The sequence below is a fragment of the Ananas comosus genome, linkage group 9, assembly GCF_001540865.1.
Source record: "Ananas comosus cultivar F153 linkage group 9, ASM154086v1, whole genome shotgun sequence".
Taxonomy (NCBI): Eukaryota; Viridiplantae; Streptophyta; class Magnoliopsida; order Poales; family Bromeliaceae; genus Ananas; species Ananas comosus.
In genome coordinates, this window is record NC_033629.1 from 3,547,152 (window position 1) to 3,559,629 (window position 12,478).

At 39.2% G+C, this 12,478-nt stretch overlaps 1 protein-coding gene across 2 annotated transcripts; it reads right to left on the bottom strand.

The window, feature by feature from the left end:
• LOC109715419 (protein argonaute MEL1-like) lies at nt 967-8,623 on the bottom strand. 2 transcript variants are annotated; one of them, XM_020240395.1, is made up of 21 exons: nt 8,021-8,619; nt 6,687-7,021; nt 6,454-6,587; nt 5,813-5,922; nt 5,616-5,722; nt 5,309-5,447; nt 5,094-5,210; nt 4,751-4,858; nt 4,593-4,664; nt 3,957-4,076; nt 3,728-3,869; nt 3,495-3,619; nt 3,278-3,415; nt 2,877-3,019; nt 2,743-2,805; nt 2,585-2,648; nt 2,296-2,431; nt 2,108-2,181; nt 1,822-1,916; nt 1,665-1,696; nt 967-1,575 (listed from the first exon to the last, which is right to left on the bottom strand). In XM_020240395.1, the coding sequence occupies exons 1-21, from the start codon at nt 8,549-8,551 to the stop codon at nt 1,397-1,399; spliced, it is 2,964 nt and encodes a 987-aa protein (XP_020095984.1). In that variant the 5' UTR covers nt 8,552-8,619; the 3' UTR covers nt 967-1,396. The 2 variants fall into 2 exon arrangements, 1 of the variants encoding a protein (XP_020095984.1); XR_002217598.1 differs by lacking the exons at nt 967-1,575; nt 1,665-1,696; nt 2,296-2,431 and having other exon boundaries at nt 1,843-1,916; nt 8,021-8,623.

A 12,478-nucleotide genomic window follows, 5' to 3' on the forward strand; every position in this document is an offset into this window, starting at 1 on the left:
TTCAGATATGTTATCTTAGTCATTATATGTTTTCAGTCAATTTTTTCAATATTATTATAAAAATTCTCCTCTTTGACTATGTTGGATTCATTCCGCATGCTAACTTAATACGGATACTAGTCCCACTATAGTTGGAACATTTGAATTTTTTTATTTTTTGCTTACATGGTTAAATATTTAGGTGGTAACATAATTTAACAGAAATTGAGGCTGATTGGTGCATTGAAGTAAGAATTAAAAATTCATACAAAAAAAAAAACATACAGAGTAATTTGGATTTAGAAATATTATAAAGTTATCACTATTTTCACCTGATCCTTTTATCAACTTCTCTTTTGAGCTTAGATCAACTTTTCTACTGCTAGTGCCAGTTTTCATCCAGCTGCTTCTGATGCTGTAGGTGCATAAAGAAAAGCAAAAGAAAACTCCTTGTCAGGTCCCAACAATTACAGGATTTCACCTTTTTTTCTTTTTTTTTTGACTTTTAATGTGGTATCTTCTTTTTTCGGTTTCATTATTTTTTTTTTCTACCTGCTTCTGATGCTGGAGAGGCATAAGAAAAAGCAAAAGGAAACTTCTTATCAGGCCCCAACAAGTACAGGATTTCACCTTCTTTCACTTTTAATGTGAATATATCTTCTTTTTTTTCAGTTTCATTATTCCCCCAATATTTGGCTTTTCCTGTAGAAGCATAAGCATAAGCAAAGCAAAAGGAAACTTCTTATCCGGTCCCAATATGTACGGGATTTCACCTTTTCCCTCTTAATGATATCTCCCTTTTTTTTTCTTTTTTTTTTTTTTCAATTTCATTACTTCTCCAATATTGGTTTTCTACATATTCACTATTTATTGTCAGCATTCCACAAAATAGATGAACCTAGGGCACCTCACCATGCATTAAAAGGAAAAAATTAAAAACGAAATAAATAAAGGCACTCGATTATCACCAAAAGTATCACCCTCCTATTAAATACACCGAAAGAAACCACACAAATTGCTCCGAGAAGATATAAACATATACAGCAAGCAGCTTTGGGACAAAAAATGCTTAGAATTTTTCTGTGGCAATTTAATTGTCCAAACAAAACCTCCAAAGTACATAAATTTCAAGAGAAATCATCTTTAGTTACACAAAGGTAACACCCGTATCCAGCTAACGCCTCTACGAAGTATAGCTGTGCCAAGAAATCAGGCACCGCCGAATATGAACACCACAAGAGTTTCAAGCAAAGTCACAGCACACCTACTGCAGTTAGTAATGTAGTTCCAGGAGACGACCCCGTATCGACAAAACTTGACCAAGACACCAGCAAGTTTAAAACAAAAAAAAGACTCATATATGTATATATGTTTAATCAAAAGGACCGACCGACCAATAACGCGCGAAAAAGGGCCTTCAGCAATAAAACATCACATCCTTTACGTTGTCTTTGATCTTTGGAAGTTGTCTCACTCCGGCCGGCCTTTCCCGACTCCGGCTTCCACCTGCAGAAGTCGACCCTCCATCCGAACTGCCCCCCTCCATATAATATCGGGCGCGGAATGCGGCCAGATGTGCGTAGTATGCCGGAGGAACTATGCAAAGAAGAAAGAGGACAAGTGGTAAGAATAACTTGTCTTTGTATGAAACTACGGGACTTACAGAAGGGACATAGTTCACATACCAACCGACACGGAGCGCGTGCACCGGGCATAGCTGCAGTTAACAACCAAGAAAAGATAGATAGATAGATAAAACAAGTCAAGAGAGGAAGCAAAAAGAAAAGGTTTGACAGCTAAATGACGTTCGCAGATTAAAAAGATTTCAAAAATAAAATTTACGTGTAGCAAAGTTTGTTAGTTAGCATCTGCAGTCCGTCAGCCGTGAAGCGGTTTTCGTCAAAGAGAACATGGTAGTGAGTAGGCCTGCTTGTCCCCTGCAATGGAGGAAGAAGGAAAACAAAATAACTTGCTACAATTGAATGAAAAAAAAAAAATATATATATATATATATAGAATTATATATATATATATATATATATAGAGAGAGAGAGAGAGAGAGAGAGAGAGAGAATTATATATATAAGGGTTGTCACCGTCTGAAAGAGGTTCAGCAAACAAGCTTTACCTGTATACCAGCATGACTACAGAGGTAGAAGTCGAACTCGGTTGGATGGCAAATTTGTGTGTCTACTACTGTGCCTGAAGGGAGAGACAATTACTTTTCATCATACGTTTATACACAGAAAATTCAAACATAACTTGCTTCTTTGAGACGTTTGCTAAGTATCAAAAATGGCACCCAAAATAACCTACCAGGCAAGATGTTCCCACTCCTGTCAGTTATTTCTCTTCTCCCATGAACTTCAGGAAAGAGGCGAGTGTGGTGCCTCTTCTGAACAACCACAAAAGTGATAGGAGGAAGGTACCCCTCTTGTAGTGAAGCACAAGCCTACCAATTTTTTTAATATATATATATATAAAAGAAAAACCAAGACACACAGATTTCAGAGGCTTCAATTACAATATGCCTAATCAACTACCAGCCGAAATTTCTAATACAAATATCTAAAACACAGGTTCCGTCCAAGCAAGAGAGTACTACCTTACGAATAGCATCAACTTCCCTTAGCAGGACTTCGCCAAACTGCCCTTCGCTAACACCATCCCTTCACACGAAACAACAAGTCAACGAAGATCTACGATTAGTATAGATAGAAACACAACCTTAAAGGCTTTTGCACTATCATACGCCTGAATAACCTGTAAAAGATGATTCTGTCAGGCTTGCGATTCGTTGCTTTATGGAAGGCAATCAAGAGCTCCCTGCAAAACAGAGATTGTTTGCCTTAAAAATCACTCATCATAGGTACAAATTTAATTGAAAAAGAACTGACCTAATCATTCCACCAGGCTGAGTACCCCTGTCCGGTACTTGGTGAAGCGAGTACAGATCTTGAATTGTCTCCTGCCTATGTTCTTGGGCACAGACTAAGCCTCTGTACTTGGTGACCTCCGGCCAATCCATTGAGGCGACCACCTGTATTAGTTCCAGTTCCAACAAAATTACACAAGGAGTGCTAAACGATTTACAAAAGACCTAGTAATACTTGTGACCCGGCGTAGCACTACAATAAAGAAGAAGAGTTTGGAATTCATCAAGAAATAATCAAATTTGATGTATTATATAATCTATGAAAGCTGGATAGACTGCAACAAACTGAAAGGGACCATAATAATAAAGATGAAGTACAAGGTATAAGATTAAGAAGGAAGTTAAGCAAAAGAAGAATCGTACCGCAGCGATTGAGGCTGAAGAATCCTCTCCCGGTGGTGGATGAGTGACATCAGCGCCGAAGATTATTGTCGGCCTGTCAGTTATATAAGGAAGCCTACTGCGAAGTGCATCTTCAAGCACTGTGTTTCGACCTCCAACCTGTCTTAGGACATACAAGCATATAGTCATAAATCAGATTAGATGAACAAAGCAATATAACGGATATATATCTACAGACCTTCACATTGATTTTCAAAGCAACATTTTCGAGATACTGCTTGTTATTCCCCCTGAAAGCATTCCTTGGTAAGCAGCATTGCGACACGATTCCAAGCTCAGTTTCACACACGCGCTTAATTACTCCTATAAGCAATGCAATAGAAGTATACACAAGAGTTGATTAATTAACACTCCTAAATATATGGAAAAGAAAGGGATGGAAAAATCAAAAGAACACAGAGTAGCACTTGCCATAATAGCCACTAGTTTCAGGTAAAATAACTATAAGCAGCTGAAGACGCCCCATAGACTTCTTCTGAACATCTGCTAAAGCAGCTTCTAATCTATTGGGGTTAGCAAACTGAATTTCGACAGACGGCCTGGGATTGACTTGCTTCAAAAGTACAAAAGTGTCTAGTTAGCCATGCTTATAATGCAGTCAGCGAAGTTAAATGATTGATAACAGTGAAGAAGCTAATACCATCCCGATATTGTTACACATGCCAACCAGATCACCGCAAAATCTATGCACATCACCCGGCGGCACACGTGATAAGTTCAAGCACGTCCAGCTTTGGATAGTTCCACCATTAACCATTTTCTGAAAATCCACCAAACCAAAATATCCTAATTATATATTAGACTATGGCTATATTGTTATAGCATGAAAATGAACAAGTACCAAAATGGAATAATTCATGGAAATATTAATTGACAAAGCAAAAGTCTAACAATTGTCTACACCTTGCAAAAATAGTTCACAAATAAAATATATTATATACTGCTCTCTGAGCATTATTCATTTGATCCACATGTGTCGGCACCTTGCTCAATGTTACAATCGAGAACATCAGTGATATAGTCGGCACCAGCATGTCCAAGCAGATGAGTACGTTTTTAACAACGGCACAAATATTAAGGCAGGAAAATAACTTGACTATGCAATAGACGATAGCATTAAAAATTTCTCAACTTAAAATATTGGAATGTCTATAATACTTTCAAACTCATCAGAACCACTAAAACGTCGCAAAAAGTAAATTAACACCAAGAAAGGCACTGTTTATAACACATGAATAACACACAGGACTAATCAGTCACGCAAAGAGAGCATCACCTTATTAATCATGTTCCACTGGCCAACAGCAGGATTGCAAGACCTCTCTCTGCCAGACTCATGGTATTTAAGCTGAAATATTTGGCAAGCCAATTCCAAGTTAAACTACAGATATAAAAAGAAGGAAAGGTAAATAGTTTCAAAAGTAGCATAATAACTGTCGGCGGTGGCAGCACGCGAGCATCCACAGATACAAGCTGATCCGCAATCGTCATTCCAAACTCTTTCGCGTATTTATCATTCTTATAATCATTAAAAGCAGCCATCTGCATAAGAATATGTAAAGAAGTTTTTTAGGACCATGATGCACAATGGTGGAACATTAGTCGGTATGAAAATAAAAATCATTTGATAAAAGATGGCGTCAAGAATAAATTACAAACTATTCAAAATTTAGTAAATAAATAAATCACAGCAAAAGCCTAGAGATCAATGATGCATCATTGAACAGTAGAATCATATAATATTGGCATAAAATAGAAGAAAGACAATATTTCACACCTCCAGTATACTTTGTTCCCGCTGTTGCGGTCGTTGACATGTTGCCCTTAGTATGTTTGCTACCTGTCGTTCATTTAACTTCTTCGCGTACCTCTGTCCTTCAACAATTTTGCAAACCTACAAATCAATCAACAAGAAACAGCATATGCAAGAAGGTATTTAGTGCTCACATCACAGAAAAGTTAAGATAAGAACGAAAAACAACAGAGCAATACCTCCATTGGTAAGTAAATGGGCCTTTTATCATTGCCAGCTTGAAGACAAGGCCAATGAATATACTTCAAAGAATATCTGTATTGTTCTCTGAAGTATTGTACCACAGAAATCATTGTTCCCTGCTCATCAACAGGAAACCTGGGAGCAGGCAAATAAAAGATTGTAATCAGTTATATCAAAAAGAGAAACTGAAAGTATACTGTGTTAGAAACTGAAAATTCTGTTTATCACAATATCATAGCAAAACTGTTGCAAAAAGCACAAAGTAATGAAAAAGAAAAAGGATTGCAAGAGAAGGGAAAGTACATCAGCTGATTCATTGGAACTGATGTTACTCCACTTATCCTGTAACGAATGCATTTATCTCTCCGATGAGTAGCTTCTACGCGGATCCCTCTAAGAGCTTTCTTTATCTGCCAAGTTTTAACAAAGCAAGTTTTAATAACAATGAAGCAACAGATAGTGAATGCTTATGGTCCAGAAGGATTTCCAGGCCACTTTACCTTGACAACATCCCTATCTGACAAGGGCCTCGCGTTGTAGCTAAGCTTCAGATTCTCTCCTACAAAATCTACAATAGGTATGGCCTTGTAGAACGAGGTAGCACATATGTCTGAACAACCAAAAGAAAGATGTTAGCACTACATGTATGATAAAAGTTCCACTTATAAGAAGCGAAGGTGAAACAAAAGCATGCAAACAAAACTAAATAATTGTTCCATAAAAAATGAGTTGCAGGTATCCTTAACATTTGCTCCACATTGAGCACTAGTTGGACAGGAGAATTAATCATAATACAATATAAGCAGCTAAGCTTAACATTTTGAGTGAAAACAGGGTTGAGACCCCAGAGGGATTTGTAATAAAAAACCAAATACGAGTCACTTCATCAGCAGTACAAAAACTTGAAACAAACGCAGCCTACCAACAGAAGAATTAATCCACCCTGCAAACAGCAAAACCATTCAAGAGAATCAAGACAACCACCTACATTACAATTACCAGACAATACCCACAACAACTATCAAAGTGAATCTGAGAGCATCATCACATAGATACAATCAAAGAATCAAACCACAAATAAAGCTCACTAAATTAAGAATTACAACGTAGGAAAGCATGGTGACCAGTTCTAATACAATACCGATGTTCAAAGAAAGACCCATTTGCGTAGGGCGGACACTCTGGTAATAGCCTCTCCAGCATTCCAAGCCTTCACCAATATCACTTCTTTGTCCAAATGTGGGAGAGAAGAATGATCTCAATGCAGTAACATACCTACAAAAAACAAAATCAATTGCATTAGAAAATATCAATACCGACACTTCTAATCCTAAACTCCGTATACAGCTACGCAACAAAGAATAAATAAATTACTTCGTCGAAGGAGTCTCCCTAAGCACCACGTCAAGCACTTGAATAGTTTCCTGCGGCATATCCCTCTGCTGACCGTCCAAGAACTGTTGCAGATGGTGCAAGTCTGCCCTTCCAGCAAATCTAATAGTGACTTTGTATTCTTTTTCTCTCTCCCCCGGCAGCTTAATTGCGAAATCCTTCACATCGAAGGGCAGAGCCCCAGCAGTGTACAAACTTTTCTTGCCATCATAGGCAGGAATCCTCCCACCTAACAAAGAGGGCCTGTGCAGCCTAACAAGTTCGGAGATAATAGCTCTATTGATGGCGATTGATTTTGATTCTGGAGAGATTGCGACCTAATCAGACAAATGAATCAAAAGTTAAGCCAAAATAAATTTTAAATCAGAGAGGCCATTCTTTTTCTTCAGCACAAGTAACAGGACAGATTATGAAGAATATGTTCTCTATTTTATTTTACAATAAAAGGGACTAGGACTCTTACATACATCCAACAACTTTGACTATAAAACATGAATTAAAGCCCTGTGTTCAGTTCCTATATTAGTAAGCCTCATACTACATTAATAAACTAGCTAACCCCACAGCTACCATGAAAAGAATCATCCACGCCTATCATGCCTCCCCCGATGCATAAATGTAAACAATGAATAAAATCAAGAGCCCACAATGCCACATTAATACGAAAAATTAAATAAACAGTACAAGCAATATTATAAAATTCACACATAGTACTTCAAGTAACTCATTGAAAACCAACAGGCCCTACTCATTTGCCTCCTAACAGGGAGATTAGATCATTAATATTGTAGCTGGTTAGCATATAATATGCGATTGCTACATTTCGAATCATCAACTAAAAATGCTCTTCTCTCTGAATATGTGCTAAAAGATGCAATACAAATAGAGGAGAATAACCCAAACTCCAAAAAACCGACCAGATTAACAAATAAGAATAAGAACTCAACACAGAAAAGTATCGTATGAGAATGATGCTAGAGCAAGGCATGTAACGAGAGCACAATATTATGCTCAACAAAACCACACAAACCCAAACAAGAAAAGGAAAAAAAGAAAAAACAGCGGAAAAAACATAGTAAAAACAACGATCTAAACAAGCACATGATAAATATTTCCAAATCACCAAATGAGTGCATTAAATGGCACAAGCTCAACAGAGTACACGGTGGATCTACGCATCCGATAAAAGCCTCACCGATATGCTCAAACAAAGAGAAAAAACCTAGAAAACCTAAGAAAAGCATAGCAAAAACCATATAAAACACCCGTGAAGTTGGAGAGCGCAGAAGCGAGAGTAGAGAGGAAGACACACTCACGTCATAGTGACACAGATCCGCGTCCGCGACCTGGACGAGGAAGTGGTTGGCGCGGACGACGCACCTGGTCCCCACGGTCCCGAACCCCGGCCGCGGCGTGTACTTCACAGCCCTGCTCGACGCTGGTGGCCGCGCCACCGGCACCGCAGCCGCCGCTTCCTCCTGCTTCGCCGCCGCCGCCGCGGGAGCTCCGGGAGCCTCTTCCCTGATCGTGAGCCTCCGCACCTCCTCCCCGAGCGCCTCCGCCGCCGCCGCCGCCGACGAGGAGGACGACGACGAGGGCGCATCCGCCGCCGCATGCGGCCGCCGCGCTTGGTAAGCACCATGAGGAGGCGGCTGCGGACCAGCCCCCTCACCATCTCCGCCGCGGCCCCTCCCTCCGCCGCGTCCTCCCCCGCGCTGGGCGTACGGCGCCTCCGCGCCCGTCGGAGGCTCCCTAGGGTAGTTGTACTCGCCGCCGCCGCGGCCGCGGCCCCGGCCGCGACCGCGACGCCCTCCGCCTCCGCCTCCGCCTCCCCCGCGCTGCGACATCGACAGCCCCGCGTGTAAAGAGTAGGTTAAAGAAGACGAAGAGCTAGGAAGAAGAGAAAAGAACGAGGGTAGTGAGTAAATAATACGAGGAGGAATCGCTATATATAGTACTTAGTGGACCCTCCGACGAATAAATGGTAAAGAATAATAAATATAAATAAACAATAAACAATAAACAATAATAAACTAATTTTGAAAATATCATCATGGCCTCCGAGATTAGCGCCACGTATACACAGCTCAAATTACAAAAACCCATTTCGTGAACCTGGTTCGCCACGTCATCGGCGAACCCCCAACGCATTTTGGAGGAATTCTATATTGTCACACTTGCACTACGTCATTAATAACAAACTAATTATATTCATTTTTTTTAAACAAAAGTACAATAAAAATATTTTTTTACAATCATGATGGGATATATATTCTTAAAAGAATTAATTTGATTGATTTGTTACGCCACGTCACTAATATACCGGTTGCATTTTAAAATTTTTCTGCATTTTGACCCCTCTATCAGTATTTGCCGTACGGGCGGTTCACAAGTGTATTCTGAACGCGGTCTAGGGACAAATTTCCTCTGTCAGTTAACTAACGGCAGAGCTAACGGCGAAAGCGGGACTGCGCGTACTCGGCGCTGGTGAGGAGGGGAGTGTGGGTAACGGTGCCGTGCGCGGTAACGCCGCGTGGGGCCCACTACGAACGTGACGGCCCACGATGTGACGAGGCGAGATTGGGTGACGCGGGAGGAAGGAACGAACCTGTCGCGAAATGACCTTTTTGCCCTCGCATTTTTTTGAAAATGACTGTAGTATCCTTAGCTTCTCGCAGAAGAAACCAAATATTTTTCCTCTTTTCGCATGCGAAGCGGAAACATTGGGTACCTCTTTTCCGGCAAAATAAAATACACAGAGACCCCTCAACTATTGCTCAATAACACTTGTTCCTTTAATTGTTAGCTTTAGCTGCATGGGGACCTCTCAATTATAGCGTTCTTTGAAATAGTCCCCTCAATTTTTCTTCGTTTGACCGAGACCCGTCATCTTCTAACTTTTTTTCTAAGGTTAGGAAGGGATATTTCTCAAAATAGGCTACAGTTGAGGGGTCTAAATACATTTTCTCTTTTTTTTAAAAAAAAGAACATGAGGCCGACGCTTGGGAGCTAACGAAGCAAGAGTGCGGGTGACAATGCGCTTACGGTTACCGGATCACTAGGGGGTGACGGAATCCATATTGACGACATTCGTCAATCGAGTCAAAGCCTTCTTCGAGAAGCTTCCGAACCTATAAACTGGGAAGGAGACCTCCGGAATAGGAATGACAATGGATATGGATATCCGAAATATCATCTGAATCCGAACCCGAACGAAGTAGGTTTATCCGAACTAAACGGATATGAATTTGGTTATGGGTATAGAAAATAAAAACCCGACCGATATGGATACGGGTATGAATTTTGTATTTACCCGACCCGAACCCGAACCGAACCCGAACCCGAATAAATTATATATATACATACTTTACTTTTATTTATTTATATAATATATAAAAAATTTAATAATTTTTTTCTCTTAGATCTTTATTCAACGATATGGATTTTTAAAATCCGCCGGGTTCGAGGCCGGGTATGGGTTTCGGGTTTTTGCTCGGGTACGGATATAGGTATGAATTTTTAAAACCCGCCGGATTCGGGTCCGGGTACGAATTTTAATTTGATTTTCGGGTTCGGGTTTGGATTTTTAAAAACCCGACCCAAACCCGACCCCTTGACATACCTACTCGGGAAAGAAAAATTTTGAAGGCCGTCGTCTGAAGTTCGAAAGCGGCTAAACGTCACGGACACAGACACCGAATGCAGAACACGAACACAACGTAATTTAATAATTTTTAAAAAAATTAAAATATACATATAATATGAAACTCATTATAAATATAATATATATATATATATATATATATATATATATATATATATATATATATATATATATATATATATAGAACAAGACTGGAATAGTATTAATAGCATCTATTAGATTTTCGGTCTTTGAATGAAAAAACGTACGGTTATGATGATATCGGCCCTCTAGGGTTGAGTGAATTATTTATCGAATAGTATATCTAACGGGTAAAAATAGTCAAGGCGTTAAAGATAACGGCGGAAAACTCGATAGCACAAAGTACTTAATACTATCGATAGTATCCCAATCGGACTATATATATATATTATTCATAGTTTATATATTTTTTTAAAAATTTGACCATACATAATTTATTTACACTATCTAAAAAAATATTTGCATTAATTAAAAAAGTCAAACTATTTGTTATTTTATATTATATATGTATAAAAATAAGTAATAAGAACTAGATTGGAATACTATTAATAGCACCAATAACTTAGTGCTATTAAGTTTTCTATATTTGGATTAAAATATGTGCGGTTAGGATGATGTGGGCTCCCTAGGGTTGAGTGGGTGGTTAGTTGAATAGTATAACCGAACGGATGAAAATTATAAAAGATGTAAATCTAACGGCAGAAAACTTGATAGCACAATGCTTAGTGCTATTGATAGCATCCTAGCCAGACTCTAAGTATATATATATATATATATATATATGGCTGAGCTGGAATATTATTAGCAGTAAACGAGTTTTATTGCCATTCATTTACTTTCGATAATGGAGTCTCGAAATCGACGATTGGTACTGTTGAATATGATCTATACTACTTGAAGTAAAATCAAATTTTAGATCTTTTCGACATCATTGACCTAATGATCAAAAGGTTTCAAAATTTATAATTTTAATAATCGATATCAGACGTTTTCTTGATTAACTGTATAAATATATTCAAATCAATTGAATTTTGGTTAGAAAATTCTTTAAATTATTTAGAACAAGATCTATACTCTCGATGTTGATTACAAGATTCCTGTCGTAATTTTTTAAAAGATTTTTAGCCTTTCATTTTTTGTCCACTTGATGGACAAGAGAACAATATCGGAAAAGTATGAAATTTGATTTCTAAATACTTCAAGTAGTGCCGATTGTCGATTTGGAACCTCTACCATCGAAAACAAATAGATGGTAACGAAGCCTGTTTACTACCGATAGTATTTCAGCTCAACTCATAATCCGATTTATACCACTTGAAACGTCTAGAAGTTAAATTTCATACTTTTTTGATATTGCTTTCTTATCCATCAAGTGTAGTGTCCCGGGGGTTTTGTATCGGATTGGCTACAGTATTAGTGACTGATCGGCACATCTAGAGAGTTTTGGACTAAGTCGGAGTCGTTTTTGTACAAAATGGATGCAGAAACGGACTTGGAGCACTCAAATAAGCAAAACTGGAGTTTTGCCAGTTTCGGCCGCCCAGAACATGGTTTGGGTCGCCCAAATCTTGAGTGCTGAACTAAATTGAAACTGGAAGCCAATTCGGAGCTTGTTTTCGAGTGCCCGGAAGTGAGCCCGAATGTTCACTTTGGGATTAACGTTAACTTTGACACGTGTAAGGCGGTAGGTGGGATACACGGGACCACGTTAAGGGCACATCATACCGCAGGCGGAGGAACCAAAGAGGGAGTTTTGTATGGACTGGAAGATTCGGACGCCCATTTGTGGGTTTCGAGCGCCCGAAAGTTCTATTTTCTGCAGGGGCAGCAGGCGGTTTGTAATTCTTGTTCATGGGGCTTATTGTACCCTTCCACCTCTCTATAAAAGTATGTGGTCAACCCCCTGAGATGGTTTTTCACCCTCTTTCACAGTGAGGCCTATATTTTGCACCAAGGTCCCTCTAAACTCTCCAATTTACACAATTCTACCTTGATGACTCCAATTCCAGCAGAATTCCAACAGCGACCTTTGGCGTTTTGGCTCGTGTGCGACGTAGAAAGATCCGATTTCTGTGAAACTTGGTTTGGT

What these genes read in the sequence shown, in the direction of transcription:
- LOC109715419 (XM_020240395.1), bottom strand. Translation starts at nt 8,551, where the DNA reads ATGTCGCAGCGCGGGGGAGGCGGAGGCGGAGGCGGAGGGCGTCGCGGT. An exon ending in CAGCCTGGTGGAATGATTAG is followed by an intron (nt 2,806 to 2,876) that starts GTCAGTTCTTTT and finishes TCTGTTTTGCAG; the next exon opens with GGAGCTCTTGATTGCCTTCC. An exon ending in AAGTTGATGCTATTCGTAAG is followed by an intron (nt 2,432 to 2,584) that starts GTAGTACTCTCT and finishes AAAAATTGGTAG; the next exon opens with GCTTGTGCTTCACTACAAGA.